Source organism: Schistocerca americana, chromosome 1 (genome assembly GCF_021461395.2).
Source record: "Schistocerca americana isolate TAMUIC-IGC-003095 chromosome 1, iqSchAmer2.1, whole genome shotgun sequence".
NCBI classification, from domain to species: Eukaryota; Metazoa; Arthropoda; class Insecta; order Orthoptera; family Acrididae; genus Schistocerca; species Schistocerca americana.
Window position 1 is genome coordinate 781,590,116 of NC_060119.1, and position 24,649 is coordinate 781,614,764.

A 24,649-nucleotide genomic window follows, 5' to 3' on the forward strand; every position below is an offset into this window, starting at 1 on the left:
CTCTCGCCCTCCTCTCTCTTCTCTCCCCCTCCTCTCTCTTCTCTCACCCTCTTCTCTCTTCTCTCACCCTCTTCTCTCTCTCTCTCACCCTCTTCTCTCTTCTCTCACCCCTCCTCTCTCCCCCTCCTCTCTCCCCCTCCTCTCTCCCCCTCCTCTCTCCCCCACCTCTCTCCCCCACCTCTCTCCCCCACCTCTCTCCCCCACTCTCTCCCCACCTCTCTCCCCCACACCTCTCCCCCCCACCTCTCCCCCCCCACCTCTCCCCCCCCCCCTCTCCCCCCCACCTCTCCCCCCCCCACCTCTCTCCCCCACCTCTCTCCCCCACCTCTCTCGCCCACCTCTCTCCCCCACCTCTCCCACTCCTCTCCCACTCCTCTCTCCCCTTCCTCCCTCCCCCACCTCTCACCCCGTCATCACTCCCCCACCTCTCTCCCCCTCCCTCCCTCCCAATCCCTCCTCTCTCTCTCTCTCTCTCTCTCTCTCTCTACTCTCCTCTCTCTCTCTCTCTCTCTCTCTCTCTCTCTCTCTCTCCCCCCTGCCCCCTCTCTCTACTGCCCCCCTCTCTCTCTACTGCCCCCCTCTCTCTCTACTGCCCCCCCTCTCCCTCTACTGCCCCCCCCTCTCCCTCTACTGCCCCCCCTCTCCCTCTACTGCCCCCCCTCTCTCTCTACTGCCCCCCCCTCTCTCTACTGCCCCCCCTCTCTCTACTGCCCCCCTCTCTCTCTCTACTGCCCCCCCTCTCTCTCTCTACTGCCCCCCTCTCTCTCTCTACTGCCCCCCTCTCTCTACTGCCCCCCTCTCTCTACTGCCCCCCTCTCTCTCTACTGCCCCCCCCTCTCTCTCTACTGCCCCCCTCTCTCTACTGCCCCCCCTCTCTCTCTACTGCCCCCTCTCTCTCTCTACTGCCCCCCCCTCTCTCTCTACTGCCCCCCCCTCTCTCTCTACTGCCCCCCCCTCTCTCTCTACTGCCCCCCCCTCTCTCTCTACTGCCCCCCTCTCTCTCTCTACTGCCCCCCCTCTCTCTCTACTGCCCCCCCCTCTCTCTCTACTGCCCCCCCTCTCTCTCTACTGCCCCCCCTCTCTCTCTACTGCCCCCCCCTCTCTCTCTACTGCCCCCCCCTCTCTCTCTACTGCCCCCCCTCTCTCTCTACTGCCCCCCTCTCTCTCTCTACTGCCCCCCCTCTCTCTCTACTGCCCCCCTCCTCTCTCTCTACTGCCCCCCCTCTCTCTCTACTGCCCCCCCTCTCTCTCTACTGCCCCCCCCCTCTCTCTCTACTGCCCCCCCTCTCTCTCTACTGCCCCCCCCTCTCTCTCTACTCTGCCCCCCCCTCTCTCTCTACTGCCCCCCTCTCTCTCTACTGCCCCCCTCTCTCTCTACTGCCCCACCTCTCTCTCTACTGCCCCCCCCTCTCTCTCTCTACTGCCCCCCCTCTCTCTCTACTGCCCCCCCTCTCTCTCCTTCAACCCTCTCTCTCCTTCCCCCCTCTCTCTCCTTCCCCCCTCTCTCTCCTTCCCCCCTCTCCCTCCTTCCCCCCTCTCTCTCCTTCCCCCCTCTCCCTCCTTCCCCCCTCTCTCTCCTTCCCCCCTCTCTCTCCCTCTACTGCCCCCACTCTCTCCCTCTCCTGCCCCCACTCTCTCTCTCCTGCCCCCACACTCTCCTGCCCCTCTCTCATCCCCCTCCCCTCCTTCCCCTATCCCATCATCCCCCCTCTCCCCTCATACCCCCCTCTCCACTCCACCTCTCCCTCTCCCCTCCACCTCTCCCACTCCCCTCCACCTCTCCCCTCCCCTTCCCCGGTCCACTCCCCATCGCCTCCCCATTCCTCATCCCTTCTCCACTGCCCATACCCCCTTTCCCCTCCCAATCACACATCTCCCCTCCACATTCCCCATCTCCCCACTCCCATCCACCCTCTCCCCTCCCTGTTCCCCATCTCCCCTCCATATCTCCCCTCCCCCCATATCCCCTCCCCCATCTCTCCCCCCATCGCCCCTCTCCCATCTCCCCTCCCCATATCTCCACACCCCATATCTCCACACCCCATACCTCCCCTCCCCATACCTCCCCTCCCCATACCTCCCCTCCCCATACCTCCCCTCCCCATACCTCCCCTCCCCCGTACCTCCCCTCCCCCGTACCTCCCCTCCCCCGTACCTCCCCTCCCCCGTACCTCCCCTCCCCCGTACCTCCCCTCCCCTCCCCCGTACCTCCCCTCCCCCGTACCTCCCCTCCCCCGTAACTCCCCTCCCCCGTAACTCCCCTCCCCCGTAACTCCCCTCCCCCCGTAACTCCCCTCCCCCGTAACTCCCCTCCCCCGTACCTCCCCTCCCCCGTACCTCCCCTCCCCCGTACCTCCCCTCCCCCGTACCTCCCCTCCCCCGTACCTCCCCTCGCCCCGTACCTCCCCTCGCCCCGTACCTCCCCTCGCCCCGTACCTCCCCTCGCCCCGTACCTCCCCTCGCCCCGTACCTCCCCTCGCCCCGTACCTCCCCTCGCCCCGTACCTCCCCTCGCCCCGTACCCTCCCCTCGCCCCGTACCTCCCCTCGCCCCGTACCTCCCCTCGCCCCGTACCTCCCCTCGCCCCGTAACTCCCCTCGCCCCGTACCTCCCCTCGCCCCCGTACCTCCCCTCGCCCCGTACCTCCCCTCGCCCCGTACCTCCCCTCGCCCCGTACCTCCCCTCGCCCCGTACCTCCCCTCGCCCCGTACCTCCCCTCGCCCCGTACCTCCCCTCGCCCCGTACCTCCCCTCGCCCCGTACCTCCCCTCGCCCCGTACCTCCCCTCGCCCCGTACCTCCCCTCGCCCCGTACCTCCCCTCGCCCCGTACCTCCCCCCTCGCCCCGTACCTCCCCTCGCCCCGTACCTCCCCTCGCCCGTACCTCCCCTCGCCCCGTACCTCCCCTCGCCCCGTACCTCCCCTCGCCCCCGTACCTCCCCTCGCCCCGTACCTCCTTTCGCCCCGTACCTCCCCTCGCCCCGTACCTCCCCTCGCCCCGTACCTCCCCTCGCCCCGTACCTCCCCTCGCCCCGTACCTCCCCTCGCCCCGTACCTCCCCTCGCCCCCGTACCTCCCCTCGCCCCGTACCTCCCCTCGCCCCGTACCTCCCCTCGCCCCGTACCTCCCCTCGCCCCGTACCTCCCCTCGCCCCGTACCTCCCCTCGCCCCCGTACCTCCCCTCGCCCCGTACCTCCCCTCGCCCCGTACCTCCCCTCGCCCCGTACCTCCCCTCGCCCCGTACCTCCCCTCGCCCCGTACCTCCCCTCGCCCCGTACCTCCCCTCGCCCCGTACCTCCCCTCGCCACCCTCTCCCCCCTCTCCCCCCTCTCCCCCCTAGCCCCCCTCTCACCCCTCGCCCCCCACGCCCCCTCTCTCCCCCTCTCGCCCCGCTCTCCCCCTCTCGCCCCGCTCTCCCCCCCCCCCCTCGCCCCACTCTCCTCCCCTCGCCCATGGTCTCCCCTCACCCCCACTCTCTCCCACTCTCTCCTCCACTATCTCCCCCACTCTCCCCCACTCTCTCCTCCACTATCCCCCCCACTCTCCCCCCATTCCCCCCACTCTCCCCCCCACTCTCTCCCCCTCTCCCCCCACTCTCACCTCTCTCCCCACTCTTCCCACTCCACACTCTCCCCCACTCTTCCCACTCCACACTCTCCCCACTCTCCCCACTCTTCCCGTCTCCCCCCTCTCTTCCCACTCTTCCCGTCTCCCCCCCTCCCCCCTCTCTCCCCACTCTCTCCCGTCTCCCCACTCTCCCCTCTCCCACTCTCCCCTCCACCCACTCTATTGCAGGCTCTACAAATTACTAAATAATCTTTTATTCAGTATTTGGGTTGAGAAATTTTGTAACCAGTGACATTTTCTGTTGAGACCAGATAACAGTTTTTTTTATCAGCTGTAAATGTGTTTATTAATTTTCATTGATTGCCAGATACAGATATCAGTACATTTCAAATAGATTAATGCTCATAGATATTTCAAACATTAATTTTGATTAAGAATTATTCAGAAGTTGGAATCATCTTCAGCAGCACATATAAACTCCTTATTTAAGATTGATAACTCCCACTTTTGGATGGAAAATAAAAATCGGTGATGGGAAGAATACATACAAAGTTTCATCATTCTATTCTTGATGCTTTTATTTATTTCTTTTACAGCTTATTTCACTTTGTGTATGGACTACAATATTTATACGCAACAGTGGACTACAATATTTGTCTGTAACACTAGACGTCTCCGATATTTTCACATTTACTTATCATTGAAAAATGGCAATATGAATAACTTTTGTTAATGAAGAGAGAGTCAGTCCGGGTTGTACAGTGTTCCATACGTTTTTTGTTGCTGATTAAGGCACAGTTTATCAGGATCAAATTGCACACAATATTTTTGCACCTACTCTTTTTGATGCATTACTACCTGTTACCCACTCATGATGCTTACAATTAGATTGTGTATGCACTTCTGTGATTCCTCTGTGTTTAAAGACATGTACATACAATCTTATATTCTCATCCAATGCCTGTGTGTTATATAAGGAGTATGTTCACTTTTTATTAGTATGGAAAATATAACTATTGTGCATTATTCCTAATTGTGCATAATTGGTCTGTGTAATTGTAGGAAAAATGCTTTGGGTGCGTGAAGAAGCATTAACATCTGTTGTGGCTGTGGAAATGTTGGATTTGCCTGTTTCTGACACTGATGCTGCAATAGAAAAGGAATTTGATAATAAAGAATGTAAGTTTTTAAAATCGGGCATAGCATCTGTATCTAAATTGATGCTAAGGTAAATGTAATTTCCAATTTCTTCTCATTTCACTTTTTTTTCTGCTTCCATGTGTAGAAATACATTGAGAACATTTAACTATCGCTTGGTAAGAGATTTGCCTACGACAATTTGTACAGAAATTAATATATTGTAAAGCACATTCGACCATAATTCATAACTGGCTGTGACGTTGCTGACACAAGAGCGTGCTTGTAAGCTGGAAGAGGAGGCGGAAGATTCTTAAAACTGAGAGCTGGGATAGAACTTAGCATGAGAATAAGAAAGCATGTCGATAGCCCAAGAACTAAATTTTAGGGGGGATACAGTAAACTCATTGTATGTCAAGCAATAAACAATTATCCACTCATTAATTTTTATTGGTACATTACTTTGATACCTGAAAGGTAAACATTGTTTTCATTAACATGTACTAGTAACATTTTATAAAAATAAGTTTGAGTATTCAACTTGCGTGATTTGATGCTGTTACACCATTATCTGTGAGTATCTCTTTGTTTTATTGAGATATTGGCTGAACAAGAGTAATTGTGTACATGTCGACAAGCTCTCTAACTAGTTTGTTTACATATTCACCAGAATGAAATATGTTCCTATCGCAGCACAAAGAAAGGTAAATATGGCCTAGACATACGATGTAAAAGAAGGGATCTAGCTTTTCGATGTATCTGGCAGCCTCAGAGATAATTAAATCAAAACGTGTTGACATATTTGTGCTAGTTTTACTTGTAGTATTATTTCCCATTTCCTTCAATATAATGTGTCGTGCCAGGTAAACTAACATGATACGTGATGTCAAGTCATATGATATGACACATGCCATCTTGTCATCCAACATGTCATTTGTCATGTCTTGCAGTACTACAGAATGTGTCATTAAAGTTTAGGTTGCGAGCACCTTCACTCTGCAATACTTCCTGTTATAGATGTGGCCCACTCTCAGATACTTCCTATTATAGATGCGTCCTATACTCTAGAAGCACCCAAATTTGAGTCTATTTGTTGTTACATTCCTAACTATCCATGTAACAAAGGGCGAGTTTTGGGAAGAGATGGTACCTTCCAGGGAAAAAAGCAGCCCCTTACACCCAGAAATCAAAAAATTGTTTAGTGTCAATCTCCCTTCTCCCTCCCAGGAATAAATCCACCCCCACAAAATTTTATCTCCTCCAAGAAAAACTTTTTAACCTATTACATGCATGCTATTTAGCAATATGATATTATACAGGATGAACACTAATAAAAGCGATGAGCTGCAGGACCGGATTTCTGACTGGGAATGGGGGGAAAAGGTCCTATGAACATGTGACTGGAAATGCATTGTCATGGTAGGGGGTACTGACGAATGGAAGTTCCTCTATGTGTCATGTATTCCATGTGTGTTGCAGGCTGTGTAATTGACACAGCATACTGTAAAAAGCGGTACGGTCTGGTGTTCATGTCAGGAAGAAACAGAGATCGTTGTTTGTGTACAGCCAAGTGGATGAAAACAGTTGAGAGGCAGTATGACTGTACCAAAATAATAAGTACCCTCGTAGATGCCAACCACATCACACAAGCCCCTTTTGGGCATTTGTGTGATCATGGATCCTTTCAGACAGGCAAACTTGCATGGAGGCAGCAGACTGTGCCTGCACCAGATTTGGAGGGCCAAGCTCTACAGGATATAGAGACAAACTCTACTACAATTCCAAGCAACTGGCCTGCCAACATGGTATAAGCCAAAGCATGAGTCTGCGTATTCATTCTGCTGCTTTCAGTATGCTGTGTCAGTCACACAGCCTGCAACATACAAGGAGCACTCGGCACATATTCAGAGGAACTTTCATTCGTCAGCGGCATCTACTGTGGCAATGATGCATTCTGGACACATGTTCATAGTACCTTTCCTCCTCCCATTTCCACACAGGAATCCGCAGTTCGTCAGTTTTGCTAATGTTCGTATTGTATATGGCGAAACTTACAGATTTTGGACACAGGAATGGGGATTTGAGGCAATAAATTGCAAGATGGAGGTGTGCCAACACATTGCAGCTTAGACAGCTGACTGCACTAGAGAAATAGGTTTAACATGTAAAAAAAGCACAAATATGTGAAGATGTTCTCATTTAAATGTCTTTGAAGCTGCCAGATAAGTCAAAAAGCTAATTGCCATCTTTTATGTCCCTAACTATGCCCATGACACAATCACCTTTTTTTACGCTATGATAGCATTTTCCATTCTGGTTCCCAGCTTTCAGTCTACCACAGTTTTGGCGTTAGAAAGACATAGATTGGCAACCAATTAAATTTTTGTTGACTTAGGCAATGAACGGTCTGGTACGGGTTTTTTCTTATTGGCGTTCATGATTTAAATAATGAATGCATGAGGGGTTCTCTGCCTATGTTGCGTCTTTTTGAGAGTATAGGGTCTTGTGTGTCCTCCATAATACAGAATATCACACACATGAAAATAATTGCTTACACTGTTTGTTTACAAAATATGCAATGCATACCTTATAGCCTCAAAATGACGCAAGGGAGGCAGAAAAGCACACATGCAAACATCACCAAAACTATTCATGTAGACAAATGCACTTGAAAATAAGCAAAAACTCTCGAAACACAATGTGCTAAGCATGAAAAAATGAGTAACTGGTGCAGTTTTCATCATTTAGATCATGAATGAAACAGTTACAGGCTTTCCTAAAACAGTGAATATGATGAACAAAATTGTGTTGCTTAAGGACTAAAGCTTCCACAAAACAACAGGATGACCATTAATTACATGTATTTATCCACATTCCTACAAAATTTGGACTGATTTGCACAAGTTTGAAACATAGAAGTAGCACAATTAAAAAAACTCATAAAAACATGTTCAATGCTTAATATATAGCAGATGAAAATGTAGTTGTGTTACATCCACCTGAGAATTTCCAGGGAAAAAGGTGGCTGAGGTGAATTGTTATTTCATTTCATAAGCATGTTACTAACATGTGGTAAACATAACTAACATTTTTTAAAAATTTCATTTATAATTGTATAGAAAAATAAACCATCTTACTTTTTTATTGTATAATAGTAGTTCAATACTTAGACAATAATAATTATTTTTATTTTCTGTTATGCTCCCAGTGGACTTTGGTGTCTCATGTAAGTAATAATATTGGTGCGTACCTTCACCTGCATTCACTTTGTTGTTGGAATGCAATGGCTTTTTATGCAGCATGGCTTTTTTTGTGCATGCTGTGTTATTGCAATCATTTGATAGAATTCTCTCTCTCTCTCTCTCTCTCTCTCTCTCTCTCTCTCTCTCTCTCTGTGATTTGTGATTAAAAAATTTCTTGCTTCAGCTTGTTCCATAGTACAATAGTAAATCTTCTGTAAGGACTATGAGAACAAGATAAGAAAGATCAGTGCGTGCATTGAAGCATGTGGTCACTCAGTCGGTAGGCAGAATGGTATACTCTGAAGCCCATTTTGATACATGGGAATGCTTCAGGAAAATACTTTACGCGTTTTTAAAATTTGATTTTCTGAAATTTTTATATGATTCTTGTGATGATCAGGTATCTAAGGCTTTAAATACTAGGATTACAGAAGTGGTGTGCATGACATCACTTTTATACCAGTGATATTAAGTCTGAAAAATTGTCTTTCAAATGTTTATTCGCCTCCAAATTATATTACACACACACACACACACACACACACACACACAGATATATAGATGATGTGACTTACCAAACGAAAGTGCTGGCAGGTCGATAGATACACAAACAAACACAAACATACACACAAAATTCAAGCTTTCGCAACCAACGGTTGCTTCATCAGGAAAGAGGGAAGGAGAGGGAAAGACTAAAGGATGTGGGTTTTAAGGGAGAGGGTAAGGAGTCATTCCAATCCCGGGAGTGGAAAGACTTACCTTAGGGGGAAAAAAGGACAGGTATACACACGCACGCGCGCGCACACACACACACACACACACACACACACACACACACACACACACACACACACACACACACACACACACATCCATCTGCGCATATACAGACACAAGCAGACATTTCTTTCCGCTCCCGGGATTGGAATGACTCCTTACCCTCTCCCATAAAACCCACATCCTTTCGTCTTTCCCTCTCCTTCCCTCTTTCCTGATGAAGCAACCGTTGGTTGCGAAAGCTTAAATTTTGTGTGTATGTTTGTGTTTGTTTGTGTGTCTATTGACCTGCCAGCGCTTTCGTTTGGTAAGTCACATCATCTTTGTTTTTAGATATATTTTTCCCACGTGGAATGTTTCCCTCTAACTGGCAAGTAACATAACTCGATACAGAAGGTAACTGAAACAAATATGCCATAAGACAAACAAAACTGATACTTTCATTGAAAGACAGTAATTACACTGAAGTCACCACGGTTTATGATAGTCTCCAGACATTACAAAAGACTGGATGTGGCTGTTAGCAGAGTATGTGATCACCACCAACAACAATGGATGTTCTACGATGTGCTCACATGCTAGCCACGAGGTTGGTAAGGAGTTGTTCTTCTATTCCTCTGCCAGCACATTTACAACTGCTGGATGGTTGTTGCTCCTTGTGTATGTGTCAGCCCATTGTATCCAAGTATCCAACATGTGCTTAATGAGATTTACACTGGGGAAATGGGCCAGTCAGACCAGTTGCCGAATGTCTTCTCATTCCAAAAGCTCCTCCACCCGTACCGTTTGATGGGGTTACGCATTTTTATCCATAAAAATGAAGTAAAGGCTGAATGAATCCCTGTAGAGATGCATGTTGGGAAGGAATAGAGTCACAATAATTTTGACTGGAGAATGGAAGTCACTACATCCACGCAACATTATGCCTCCCCACACTGTAAAACACCTGTACCACAAAAATGATTATGTTTGACTTCATTCCTGTCCTGGCTGCAATATGTGTTCCCTCTTCTCACCATAGGAGTGTAGAGCACACATTACCATTTGTGGTGATCATGTACCCTGCTAAGAACCATGTCTCACTTTATTGTAATGTCCAAGGGCCCATCATGAATCGCAGTGCCATCAGTGTAATTATAGTCTTTCAATAAAAGTGTCTTTTCCGTTCATCTCATTGTGTGTTTCTTTCAGCTACCTTCATTGCTATACAGCAGCAGTTCTTTTTATGTATGTCCAAGTTTCACCGAGCTACACACTTGGTAGTGACATGTCATGTGAAAGTTAATTTTGGTGCACACCAATGTGTGTGTGTGTGTGTGGGGGGGGGGGGGGGGGGGGTAGGCAAATGTTAAATTTAATGTACATGGTAACTTGTTTTTTGCATCATGTTGGTTGTGCCTTTACAGTCAGTTGAGTTGGAGAACAGTAAAAGAAATCACTGAACCACAATTTATTGAAGAGTGTGGTCCCAAAGGGACCAAGAATTCTTTGTGTGGTAAAGATGTGATAATATGAGGAACTGAGTGTATATTGAAACATCACATTATAATAATAATAATGGCTGAATAACATTCTAGAAACAAGTCCTTCCATTGAGTCACATATTATTGAAAATAAAATATTATAAATCCACCACTGTGTCAGTCCAGATTTTGCACTGTTGTGTAATGTTTTGCAGGGACTTTAAAGAGAGAAAGATGTAAACATAACACTATTAAAAACAAGGAAGTGACCCCCCCCCCCCCCCCACACACACACACTCCCTCCCTTCCCTCCCCCCCCCCCCCCTCCTAAAAAAATAGTGACAGATACCATTCAATCTGTAAAATGCATAAAGCTACTTAAACACTATATTTACCTTACTATAAGATGAGATTTTCCCAACCAAATACATCTTTTAAAAAATACAAGTTTGTCTGATATTCACAGGTTAGCTACTGTTGCTTAGTTTAACATTTTTGCATTGCATATTAGCTTAATACAGTAGTAGCCATAAGGTGCTCACCAGAATGGCCCAGCAGTGATGAAACAAGCCCACTAAGTCTAGTTCTCGCTAGGCAATGATATTAAGCTAGTTTGTATTTCGCGCCTCAACCATTGTGACAGGTCCTGAAACTTGAGCTATGATTGGCTGCCTCAAGGTTGCTCTTAGTAAAGCCGTTCCTTATTGTGCGGTTTCTCACACAGCCTACATCTACATCCTCACTCTCAAAACTACTGTGAAGTACATGACAAAGGGTGCTTCCCATTGTACCTTATACTGTAAAAAGGTATGGAACACAGGAAAAATGACTCCTTAAATATGACTGTGCAAGATGTAATTAAATTAATCTTATCTTCCTCATCATTGTGAGATTGTTATGTAGATAGCTGTAATATATTCCTGCATTCCTCTGGTACTTGGAATGTTGTAAGCACTCAATCAAGAGATAGTTTGCATGTAACTTCCAGCATCTACCAGCTCAGGTTTTTCTGCAATTCTGTGTGATGCTTTCTCATGATCAAACAACGTCATGACCATTGGTGCTCCCCTTCTTTTCATACATTCAGTGTCTGCTAATACTCGTATTTGTGATATGGATCGTACACAGCTATATTCCAGAATGGATACCATGAGTGTTTTCTGAGCAATCTTCTGTGTAGATTGATTGCATTTTCCCAGTACCCTACTAGTGAAACCACCATACCATGTTGTGAGAACTACAAGTGACGATATTAAACAGGCATTTACTTCAGCTGTGTTTGGATGCAAAGCTGTCTGAGACCAAAGGCACACAGATCATCATAATTGCTACATAATGGATAAAATTAGATGTAATAATTTTTATAAATTAGTTCCTCTGTTTTAAATAATTTATCATTTTCTTTTCTCCATTAGAATATCAGCATGAAAATCTACAAGTGGCACCATTCACTCTTCAACAGACCTTACATTAATAATTTTGGATCAAATCTTCACATCTTAAGCTATTCTAGTTCTAGTTCAGTAATTAGACTAAACTAAAACAGTTTTTACAAAATTTGTAACTGTCTGAAAATGTTCTGTGGGTAATTTGTGAGCTGCTGTGAGAACTTGTGAAAATATGTCATGAGGGCAGTCTGCATTCAAAGGATGCATTCATACCTCTTTCTCCTTTTTAATAACCGCATTTTCGGCATGAACACACCACAATTACGTCAGATTATCCTCAGAATACCATACACTTCAAGTAATCCACTCAACTAATGTTACAAACAGACATACAGTAAACATCCCCGGCAAGAAGTGAGATTCCTGCACAATCAGCAATGTGCCATTTGTGAGAACTGAGGTGGCAGCACCATGGCTTCAGCACAAATGTACCCTCAAATTTACAATTGAAGCTTCGGTAATAGGGGTCATCTACAACTTTAATTTGACATTTTAGAAAGGTGTGAGGAGGAGCAGTGGCATAAACTTAACCAAACACTAGGAGAAGGTGAGGAGGAGAATGTATACAATGTAGCTTGCTTTTTATTAACATCCATCACACTTAAACTGCAGTTCCCCTGAATCCAGTTGTAGTCGATATTGAACTGACCTTGCAAATGAACAAATACTCAAAAATATAAAACATTTCGAGAGGAGACACATTAATTCTATCATAAATATGCTCTCGCAGAACACTTGAATTGCAGAACAACAAATGAAATATGATCTTCAATTATACTTCTAAAGTTATTACTGCTCCATAACACTGTTGAGTTTCAAGTTAGGCAACGAAAGATCAAACATGCTGTTAGCCCAAAGTAGTCCCAATTTCTGTCGATTAATCAGTAGAGAGCTGAGAGGACAATAAATTCTTATCATTCTGTTTGCTTAGACTGCCAGTGGTGTAAAAGCATTAAATTGTAGCAATTTAAAATGGATGCAGATCACAATTGTGATGAGAGAAATGCAGATCTGCGAATTTGTGGTTCACGTAGACAATTCAATACAGATTTTTAGTTAATGGTGAGTCATGAAGCAGAGACCATAAACAACTGTGCAGCAGAAATAAATTATGGAAACATGGTGTTACACCAATGAATGCTAGCAGAATACTTGGTTACAGAACACCAGTTCTACATGCCACACTTTTGGGGGACCAAAGCAGGTAAGATTTCAGGAACTGGAGAAGCAGGTTGTTAAGTACATGTGAGAGAAATGTAGTGAAGACTGCCTGATTACTTAAGAAGTTATCCAAATGAAGATTCTGCATGCATTGCGGAATTAAAAGCAAGACTAGATTGGTGTGTGAGGATGGTGAAGAGGCTGGGGCCTATGGAAAAATGATAGCTCTTGACTTCCCCCTGTTTTTGATGAAAAATTACTTCTGTATTCATTTCATGATATCAGTTTAAGAAAATGGCACAACTATTTGCCTAGGCCTTATAGACAACGATCAGATGCCTGTTTATTTTGATATGCCATCAATAGTTACTGCTGCTTTGAATGGCAATAAAAGTGTTCCTATAAGAAGTTCTCGCAGTGAAAAAGGCCAGAAGAACAGTAATACTGGCTATAGTGACAGAGGGAAGGAAAGTGCCCTGATATTGGATCTTTCCAGGGAAACCATGCCAGAAGAGAAACTGTGTGTGGGTCTTGTCTTTAGATGTCAAGAAAAGGGATGGAAGACAAATAACTTGAAGCTTGTTTGGAGCAGACTATCGGGCTCTTTATTATTCAAAAGGAAAATGTTGATGCAGGATTATTTTAGGGTACATCTCACCCAGTAAGTTACAAATCCGATATCAAAGAACAAATAGTGCTGGTAAATAATTCCTTGTGGCTTGATGTCACAACTTCAAGTAATTTATGTTGTGACTGATCACAAGAATTCACAAGACTCACCTGCGACAACTTTACAGTGAGAGACATTGAAGGAGACCATACCCTCACTCCAGTGGGGACAGGGGGCAGTGTTTAGAGGAACCCTTGGTATAGTGTGTCAGTTAACTTATGAGCAAGCAGAGTCCCCACTCTGCCAACCAAGCTACATAGCAAGGCACTTCTACAAGCTGTTTCTCAATGTTGTACTGGCCCTTCTGTGGCATGTGCTTTAAATCAGTGCTGATGTTGTGTGCAGATACATTTGGGCAATGTTTGTGTTTAGATAAACGACTTAACACTGTTCGGGCTACATAAGACAACTGCTTTCTTCCAGAACACAACATTATAGAATAAATAACATTAACATAGAAATGGAAGTCATAAGTCCTGATTCACATATCTACTACAGATATTGAATCCAAATGCCTTTTATCTGAATGCATATTTGTTTACTATCTCCTAAAATGATGAATGTATTCCATTAGGGTGTTGAACATAATGTAGTGCAATTATTACGTAGAATTGAAGGCTTCTTCTTAAGTTATGTTTCAGCTAATAAGTAGAAGTTTTCTTCGATGAACTGTGCTGAACCACAGGAATATTCAAAAAGTAACGGTGATTTGTAATTTTGCATGTTGTATTAGTCTGATTTGCGTGGCTTTTTCTTATTATGTTGGTAAACCTGTCTGGAAAGTACATGCACAGTGTTAGCCATATCGGATGTCTACCAGTTGTCAGCTGTCAAAAAGGTTGCAGGTGTTTTGGTAGTATCGGCAATCATTTTGTGTAAAAAATAGAGCAGGGAATTTGTATTAAATTTTATTGTAAGAACAGAATAAGGTGCATCTAAGTTTTATAAATGTTAAATATTGCTTCTGGTGAATCTGCTATGAGTAAAACAAGGGTTTACAGGTGATATAAGCATTTTGGAGGAGGTTGTGAAAATGCTGAAGATGATGAATGCTGTGGATGCCCCAGCACATCGTGGGTGAAATCATGGGAAAAGTGAAATACAACTACTATGAACGATCACCAAACCACTGTCTGAGAAGCCATTGATTTTGGTATATCACCTGGCTTATACCATGAAATTCTTTTGTAAGTTTCAGGAAAACTTTTTTCCAGAATGGTTGCATTTTGAACAAGAACAGTAGCAAATACAAGTTGCTCAGGATTCACTAGATGAAGTCAGCAATGATATGTATCTACTGAAACAGATCATAATAGGTGATGAAACGTGTTGACAGATATGACATTGATTCTAAAGCTCAGTCATTCAAGTGGAAGCATTCTGGATCGCCGAGACCGGAAAAACCTCGAGTGTGCTCAAATGTGAAGGTTATGCTCACCGTGTACTTCGATTTCAGCAACATAATGCACTATGAGCTCTTGCCACAAAGTGCAATGAACAATAAGGAGAACTACTTACAAGTTCAGCACCATTTGTGTGAAGCAGTTTAAAAGAAGACAGCCAGATTTGTGGCAGAGCAATTCATGGTTTTTGCACGACGATAATGCACCTACACCCATTTAGTTGTGTTTTGTGAATTTTTGGCCATAATGATGCCCTGGGCTCTGTGTTCTCTCCATGTAGCTTTCTTTTGTTCCCAAACACAGATGACATATGAAAAGGTTGTCTTTTACAAGCATAGATGAGATTAAAAATGCGTCACTGGGAGAGCTAAAAGCCATCCCAAAGATAGAGTTCCAGAAGTATTTTGCAAAATGAGAAAAGTGCTGGCACCACTATATAATATAGAGTGGCAAATATTTAGAAAACAGTAACATTATTGTAGACTAATAAGTAAACCCAGCATTAGATGCAATACTGGTTTTACTTCCACTAACATTGTCTAATATGGTATCAACAGCAGGACCCTTTCAAAATTTTCTGAAAATAGTGTTGTTGTCAACCAAAGCTCTTTAGTATAAAAGAACTTTCTGCCTTACTCTCAATTTCCTTACTTGTACCGAGTTTTTCTGTCACCAGTCAATTACATAACTTCTCTCCACCAGAACCTTTCTTTTAGTTACAGATCACTTCCAGACAAATCCCATTTGACACAGGGGCTTGTGCTATACATGTTTCAGCTAAAGAAAATTGATATTTGGCTATACACCAATAAGTAATTTGTGTAAAGTCGCACTGTTTCCTGATTTATGTAGAAGTCCCCAGTCATCTGTCAAATTACCAGTTTTGTGAAGCTGTACATAACAATGGGTTTCCTTCCTAAAATTCTTATTGCTTTTTCTTGACAATTCCAGTAAACCACGTTGCTTGTTTTCTCATTTGTTTCCAGTGTATCCTTCTATTACAATGCTGATTTTAGTATAAATTGCAGCCCTTGATCGGGGGTCCCAATATTAGCCAACAGTTCATTTTGTGTCATCTCTTTACTACAAACTGTTATTACGAGGGTCAGTCAAAAAGTAATGCCTCCTATTTTTTTTTCTACGTTTAATTGTCAGGAAATTTAAATGCAATTACATAGGTTGAAAACCACAACATTGAGGATCATTTTGTCATTTTTCAATGTAATCTCCGCCCATCTCTACAGTTTTGGTCCATCTTTGAACAAGGGCATGTATCCCAGCACGGTAAAAATCACAGCTCTGCTTCCTAAGCCATTGACGCACGGATGTTTTGACGGCCTCCTCATCTTCAAAATGAATCCCACGATGAGCTTCTTTTAGTGGCCCGAACAGATGGAAGTCTGATGGTGCCAGGTCAGGGCTGTATGGGGGATGAGGCAAAACTTCCCATCCAATTTTGACAATCTCGTCAGAGGTGTGACGACTGGTGTGTGGTCTTGCATTGTCATGCAAAAGAAGAACATCTGCCATTGATTTTGTTGGGCGAACTCGCTGAAGACGTGCTTTAAGTTTGTTGAGGGTTGTGACGTATTGAACAGAATTTATTGTGCATCCCTGCTCCAAAAAATCAACCAGAATCACACCCTCTGTATCCCAGAAAACTGTTGCCATAACTTTCCCTGCCGATCGCACAGTTTTGAATTTTTTCTTCCTCGGCGAGCTTGTGTGACGCCACTCCATTGACTGCCTCTTTGATTCGGGTTCAAAAAAATGCACCCATGTTTCGTCCCCGGTCACAATTTTTTTCAGAAACTCATCTCCCTCCAAACGGAAGCGCTGCAAGTGTTGGGAGGCTATTGTTTTCCTTGCCTCTTTATTCTGATCGGTTAACATTCTTGGAACCCACCGTGCACAAACTTTTGAGTACCCCAATTGTTTAATAATCGTGATCACACTGCCTTTACTAAGAGAAATAATGCGACACACTTCATCTGCAGTCACCCGACGGTCACCACGAATGATGTCATCAACTTGCTGAATGTTGTGTGGAGTCACTGCACTCACCGGCCTGCCGCTCCGCTTTTCGTCAGTCAACGGTGTTTGCCCTTCAGCTTCCTTACAACGACGAACCCATCGTCTAACAGTGCTGACATCCACTGTCACAACATCATACACCTTCTTCAGTCTTTCATGAATGCGTATGGGCGTTTCACCTTCTGCATTCAAGAATTCAATCACACAACGCTGTCTCAAACGAACATCGATGTCGGCCATCTTACAAACTTCTGCTGTGCTGCCACCTGTTGACACAGAAAGTTACTACTGCAGTGGATTGCAGAAGAAGGTTTGAGGAATGGCGCCAAATTCAAATTTTTCACTTAACTTAATTTCTTTAAGTAGAAAAAAAATGGGAGGCATTACTTTTTGACCGACCCTCGTACATTTGAGACGATGAAACACTCTTTACTCAGAATATAACTGTCCTTTGTATTGTGCACATTTTCTTGTGATGTAGTGTGCGTACCCATCACTTCTGAATAACTAAGATATTACAGAACATATAAACTGAATTGATTTGATGCTGATAACTAGAATGACACAAATAGAATCAACTCAAATCACCAAATGTTGCTCCACACTGCTGGACAGGAAATGGACAGCTGATTTTTTGTGTGCCTGTAGTGCAGTTGGAGGGCTCTTCTGGGAAAGGCCACTTGCCCCACCAAGAACGTTGCTTGAACATGTGTTTACCAATGGGCTATATCCATGTGCAATTTTGTCATACATAGACATGGTTGGAGATTGTGGCTTTTGTTATGCAAAATCAATTGTTGATGGTGTACAGCACCCAGCCAGAAAATGGCTTCAGGTTACTTTATTGGGAAAGTACTATTGCCAGTTTTGAATTCTTTTACAATTCATCATCAGATGGTTTCTTAATGCTTTCATCAGTACGTATTATACATTGGTTTCCTGTGAGTTGCCTTAGGATAAACAATAATTTACAAATTACAAACGTTTAACCAGAATGGCTGTGCAACATATTTGTATTGTAGTGCAACTTATTTGAAATGTCCATCTGGCGCATTTGTATTGGCAGTTTTCTTGCAATGAAATAATTCTCAATGATGTTTTTGTTTCCACAGTGAAAAATGTTGCACTGCATTGTAAACCACTTTCGTTCCATCCCAAATGAATTTTCAATGTGCACCTTATGTTTTGATTTATCATGAAAACAAATACACAGTGGGCCAGTGCATCCTTACTGCACGGAATAGAATCTAGTGATTCTCTAATGAAAGAATTCAAAAAGTTGTGCATTTCCATTGTTATGGATGGCTTAGAAAATGAGATAATATGGGTAGAGTGCCAGCAAGCAAGAAATGACAATTGGCTTAGAAATGAAAATGATTATACCAGTCATGGTGATATTATGTATCAGACCCAACAACAGTTGTGGTTTACATCTAGAGACGACAATGAAGACACAAGAACTTCATATTAGTGCAGCGGCATGTTAGTGGAGCAGTTTGATGGCTCGAGGTATTAGTGGAAAGATTCCTGACCTTTTGTTCTGTTTGTCAGTTATTTCCTATCTGTGAATGATAGAAATCATGTGGAGAAATGTGTGCTTCAGTGTGAGTTTTAGCTCTTCAGTACTATGGCCATTGTGCTTTCTGGGCTTCAATCACATTATTGTCATTCAGGATTTGCTTAAATATGTATGTAAGCTAGTCTACCATGTCTCTTCACTGTTTCAGATATTACTGCATTTCATTCTGTCCAACTACATTCTCTGTATTATACATGAATGGACTTTCTCTTCAATGTCTGTAAGGATTTTACCCAAATCTCACAAGGGTGTCCTCTGTGTTATCCATATTAGATTCCCTTTGAAATATTCTCTTGTGCTCCCAGTCAGAACTGCAGTTTTCAAATCAATTTTCTCTCCTATATTCTAATTGGTTTATTTGATATTTTTTTGGTTTCTAAAGATAAGAGCAGATGAACTATAATTAGTTGCCTTGAAGCAACTACCCGTGGTTTGAATCAGTGTTGCTGCTTATAATCCGTATGTCAATATTATAACAATACACGATATCAATATAATGGAAGGAAACATTCCACGTGGGAAAAATTATATATAAAAACAAAGATGAGGTGACTTACCGAACAAAAGCGCTGGCAGGTCGATAGACACACAAACAAACACAAACATACACACAAAATTCAAGCTTTCGCAACAAACTGTTGCCTCATCAGGAAAGAGGGAAGGAGAGGGGAAGACGAAAGGAAGTGGGTTTTAAAGGAGAGGGTAAGGAGTCATTCCAATCCCGGGAGCGGAAAGACTTACCTTAGGGGGAAAAAAGGACAGGTATACACTCGCACACACGCACATATCCATCCACACATACAGACACAAGCAGACATATTTCTGCTTGTGTCTGTATGTGTGGATGGATATGTGCGTGTGTGCGAGTGTATACCTGTCCTTTTTTCCCCCTAAGGTAAGTCTTTCCGCTCCCGGGATTGGAATGACTCCTTACCCTCTCCTTTAAAACCCACTTCCTTTCGTCTTCCCCTCTCCTTCCCTCTTTCCTGATGAGGCAACAGTTTGTTGCGAAAGCTTGAATTTTGTGTGTATGTTTGTGTTTGTTTGTGTGTCTATCGACCTGCCAGCGCTTTTGTTCGGTAAGTCACCTCATCTTTGTTTTTATTTATAACAATACGTGTTTTATATAAGGTCATATTTGGAGGAGGGGAAGAGCTTCATCCTACAGTATGTGTGATGAACAGAGTGGAAATACTTGGTAGCTGCTTGTATTCTCTTGCAATTTTTTCTATTTTGTGGCTCATTCCAAAGAAACAGTAGCCCTTACACATCATTTTCAATTATGGTCAGTTGATTTGTTTGAAATTATGTTTGCAAATATGTACTTTGATGTGCTTTGCGTTGGATTTTCATTTTTGCCCCTCTTCGCCCTCCAAAAACACACACACACACACACACACACACACACACACACACACACACACCACTGGCTCAGTGGCCACAAACAGTGGTCATGTCTTTGTGAGGTGGGCTTGTGTTAATTTGTGTATGTTGTCTTAATTCAGGAGGAGGCCATTGGTTGGAAGATCACGTGTCTACCAGTCTTTGTGTTGTGCTTGTCTGCAACTCAACATCTCTATATGATGAGTAGCAATCTCTCCTTTTCATAATATATGCATTATATTAGTTGTTCTAGCAAATCTTGGTAAATCACATTGATCCTTTCTTGCTTTCATACTACATTGTTCTGCTTCCCAGAATCTGACACAGTTCTCAGTGTACTACTTGTGCCGGAATGAATATCATAAGGGAAATTACGCCAGACAACGTCATTTTGATCAAATATCAGCAAGACGGATCACCCATTCATGCCTATAAATGTACTGTTTTCAGCTTTTCTGAACAGCCTGAAATACAGAGGTTATCAATTGGCGTGCTAAGATACCACTTAAATCTGAGCAGTTTGTGACGTACATTTGCCCACCTGATCCCCGTGGACATCCATTGCATTTTGAGATTCTATTCTGTAAACACTTGTGAGTAATTAGTACTGAATGAGTCTATTTTGCTAACCTGGTCATATCAGTGCTAGTTTGGTTACATAACATAAATTTGTCAGTAGTATTTTGACTATACTCTTGCCCACAGTCCAAAATGTCAAGCACTAATAATACTAATCCAGATGTGTGTAATTAAACTCATTTATTGTATCAATATTGCAAAATGTAACTGATATACTTAGAGGAAAAATTTTCTTGTAGTTGTTTGTTGTTGTTTGAGGTACAATAATTTGTTATTTCCTCAAAATGAGAATCAGAATACCAGTCCTTACACCACTGCTCTAGTTCGAAGTGCAGTACATGTTCCAACTCACTCTGGAGTTAACATTTTCTTCCATTATCAATATATCTTTTACTGTATGTTTATCCTTTATTATCAACAAGAAAAACCTTACAAACCTGCAGCTTGGAGTCTATTTTAGTAACAGTTCTGTATTTATTGGCACGAAACCCAAAATCCTCAAAAAGAACCAGATTATTTGCCAACAGTTGTAAACATTTACAGAATACCCAAACAGAGACATCTTTTGGTTTTTATGGAAGAGAACTTTTTTCCTTTTTACGGAATACCCAAACAGAGACATCTTTTATTTTTTATGGAAGAGAACTTTTTTCCTTTAAGCTTTCATTATTTCTTTTGTAGTCTGTCCTACAGAAACTTTCAGTTTGTATTTGTATCATGTTTCGAGATTTTGTCTTCAAAATAAAGTATGTTTTAACTCTGCTTCACATATTCCAGTTTTCTATTTTAACATTGCTTTTCTTTGATTTTCATCTCCAGGTATCCAAAATTATCTTTTCAACTTTGATCATATATATTTCATAATTGTGGATAGGTAGAAAAGTGCAGTTTGCAGCAAAATGCTCATGCACACCTAAAGTTCCAGTACCCGTTTAACAGAATTCAGTGTGTGTGTCGTCTGTAGCACACAGGATATCTAAGCAATATTCCAGTTCCTCCCTCGTCTGGCCTAGCATGTCCTTAGAAACATGAGTAGTTACTACTCCAACATGAGTTTGCAGAACACTGGGGTCTGGTAGGCAGAATCCTTCTCAAAGCCCTGAAAAAAAAACTAGTGAGGTTGTGTGGTTGTGTCTGGAGACCTGGGGGGCTACTAAACTGGTTCTCTGCCAGTCCTGCAACGTGGAAATGTCGTCCAAATCTTTCTTAACAATAGGGTCGAATGAGGAGGAGTGCTATCCTGCTGCAGCATGATGTCAAGATGCAGATTTATTGACCTGTGGAAATGCAAGCTGTTCCAAGGTAAAAGGTTGAGCTTATAGACACCTCTGCGTAAAAAATGGTTCCACCACATGGTCATGAAGAAGAGCACATGACGTTTACCTGTAGACTGTTATGCACAATTTCCATGATAAAGTGAAATTTCTTCTATAGTAATGTGTAAAAGACTGTGGGTAGGAATTACTAACTGACATCTGTATATTTTTAAAAAAAGTTAGAATGTTCAGTATGTAACCATATTTACGAAGTAATTTGAGATGTGAATGTAAAATTACTTGTGCACATTACTACAATATATCGTACAACATGAAACTAACTAGTAAACTAAGTAACTAGCTCATAGCCCTGTATCCTCCATTGTTTTGTTTTACCTTCCTGGACACATGAAAGCAATCTTCATTCGTGAATGTCACCTTTTTCAGAGAGTCTGGGTCATCATCGAAACAACTCAGAATATCAGTTTCAAATGCTTTACGGTTTGGCCTGTCATCTGATTGAATCATAGCAGCTGCACCTTGTGGACATGAAGCTTCAGTACCTTGCGCAGCACTTTTGTGGTTGGTGGTTGTTGCAGCTGTCAAGATGCTTGACTGATAAATTGGGCTTGAATAAATGCCTGTTGCACCCTTTCCAGATCTGCATCACTCATGCTTGGATGTCCAAAACTCATCCTCTTTGACATTTCTGTATCCCTTAAACCTTGTGTACCACTGTCCGATAGTCAGACGTGATGGTCGTGTGCTTCTTTAATGTGTCCAGAAGTTCTGCTGGATGTGGGTATGAGATATGGTCTCTCTTACACATTGTACCATCTGCTGTGGGCTGGGCATGTTCATCAGCAACTAGCCTTTGTGGATATTATACCACAAACTGCACCTTTTTACCTATCCGCATTTCTGAAATACACATGATCAAAGCTGCCAAGATCATTTTGGAATACCCTGTAATTCAGTTATCAATACAGGATCAAGAATATCTTGAGCAGGGTTGTTGCTCAGTAAATGCAGATTACGATTTTAGCTGATCAAGCATCAGATACAGTGAAGCCTGAACTTTCCTATAGAAACTGGTGCAACATACTCCTTGAGGAGGGGGGGGGGGGGGGGGGGGAGAGAGAGAGTAATTATTTTACGACAACTGTGGCATATTCCTCTATCTCACAATGTTGTTATCCCATTATACCTAGGTTGGAACTTAAATAGTGACAATTATTTATTCACAGCCGATACAAAAGAGTTATATGTTGGCACCTGTTACTGTCCTTCAAAATAGTCACCAGCATTGTGTAGAACCCATTGCCAGCAATGTGGAAGGCTTAGTATACCATTAGCAGAGCCTGTTCTGTTGTTGATTGTGCGAATGGAGCGGTCTACTGCCTGTCGAATCACTGGAACTGTTCTGAAGCGAATGGCACGAAGTGGTTCCTTCATCTTTGGAATCAAATCAAAGTCACAATTACTTAAGTCTGGGGAGTATGGTGGATGGTACAATACTTCCCAGTCCCATCGAATGAACAGAGCAGCTACAGCTTGCGTTGTATGCACCCGCACATTGTCATCCAAAATGATGGGTGGGTTGCGCAGAAAGTGTCGCCGCTTCCCTTGCGAAGCTGGTCGTTTTTGGAGCAACACCTGTGACCAGCTTTGTGCAAGAAGCAACGACACTTTCTGATTTTTGGCATCCTCTCTCAGGAGAATGTCTCTGTTCTTCAGCTTTGCTGTCCACCTCCCCACATGGTGCTTCTGAAGGGCACCCATAAGGATCTGCATTCTTTCCAGAAACCTTTTCCTGGATCACAGGGAATTCCCAATGCGCTGAGATCCGTTCATTGACTGGTGGACTTGGTTTCCATCTCTGTTCTTTCCGCATTGGATGCAGTGTCTCAGCTCATTTGGATGCAGTGACAATGAGCAGGTAGAGTTTGTGCACTAGTGTCAACTTCAGGTTTCCCATTGCAATCCACACTGGTATTGTTTACTTTGACTGCCTTCCTCACATGTGGAGATGCCTTCCGCAGTGAAACAGCATACTCAGTATCAGGCATATCCAGTGTCATATGCCTGCAGTAGTCGGAGATTGCACTAAGTGTCCTGCTCATCAGGACCTGATACCTGATATGCTGTTTAAATGTTGTGGTGTAATCCAGGGTCACACCTAGATATATTTCTGCTTTGAGTTCTTGCTGTGCTTCTCTGTTACTGAGGTGAAAGATGCAAATATGCATCTTACTGTGTGTGTGTGTGTGTGTGTGTGTGTGTGTGTGTGTGTGTGTTTGTTTGTTTTTACTTCGGGTGGTTAACAATATAACATAGAGTGTATTTGGAGCTTGTGTCAGTTTCTCTTGTACTCTGAGAAGATCATGCCTTGAGCTGCCACTGCCGCATTGTCGGGTCATATTGTGTGATGTGGTTTGGTATTGGCTTGCCACTTGTCATTTTTGTATATTTTGTACAGCATGGGGTTGGGACACCTTGTTATGGTAAGGCATCTTTCGATTCCTCTACGTATTATTCTTCCTATGGAGGCTGACACAGAATCTCATACTGGGAGAGTGGTGCCAACCCAGGATGTCAGACAGTAGTCTCCCGCCATGTCATACAGTTCAGTCAATAGCTTTCAGTTGCTGACAGTGGCATATTCAGCTGTGAGGTCAATGAAGACCACTCCAGTAGTGTTCTTTCTCTCAAATCTTTCCTTATTGCATCGTGTCAGGTTTAGTAATGTGCCAGAACATGATTTCCCAGGTCTGGAGCCTACTTGCTAGTGCATGAATTTCTTTTCTAGGATGTTTGTGATCTGATGGAATATCAAAGATTCCATGATCTTAAAGGCATGGAAGAACAATGACACAGGTCAGAAACTTTTTGGGTAATTTGGTTCCTTCATTAGTTTCAATAGTGTGACCACCTTGGTCTCCCTCCACTCTCT

The 24,649-nt window shown here is 43.5% G+C and overlaps 1 protein-coding gene across 2 annotated transcripts in view; it reads left to right on the plus strand.

Annotated features, from left to right (window-relative positions):
• The window catches only part of LOC124612282 (ER membrane protein complex subunit 1), a 141,323-nt gene that overhangs the window by 85,612 nt on the left and 31,062 nt on the right, over positions 1 to 24,649 (plus strand). The window contains exons 7-8 of one of the 2 annotated variants that reach the window (XM_047140391.1): positions 4,627 to 4,743; positions 7,910 to 7,927. In XM_047140391.1, the coding sequence (XP_046996347.1) occupies positions 4,627 to 4,743; positions 7,910 to 7,927 (135 nt within the window). The remainder of the gene's footprint in view (positions 1 to 4,626; positions 4,744 to 7,909; positions 7,928 to 24,649) is intronic. The other variant, XM_047140399.1, reaches the window with a different exon arrangement.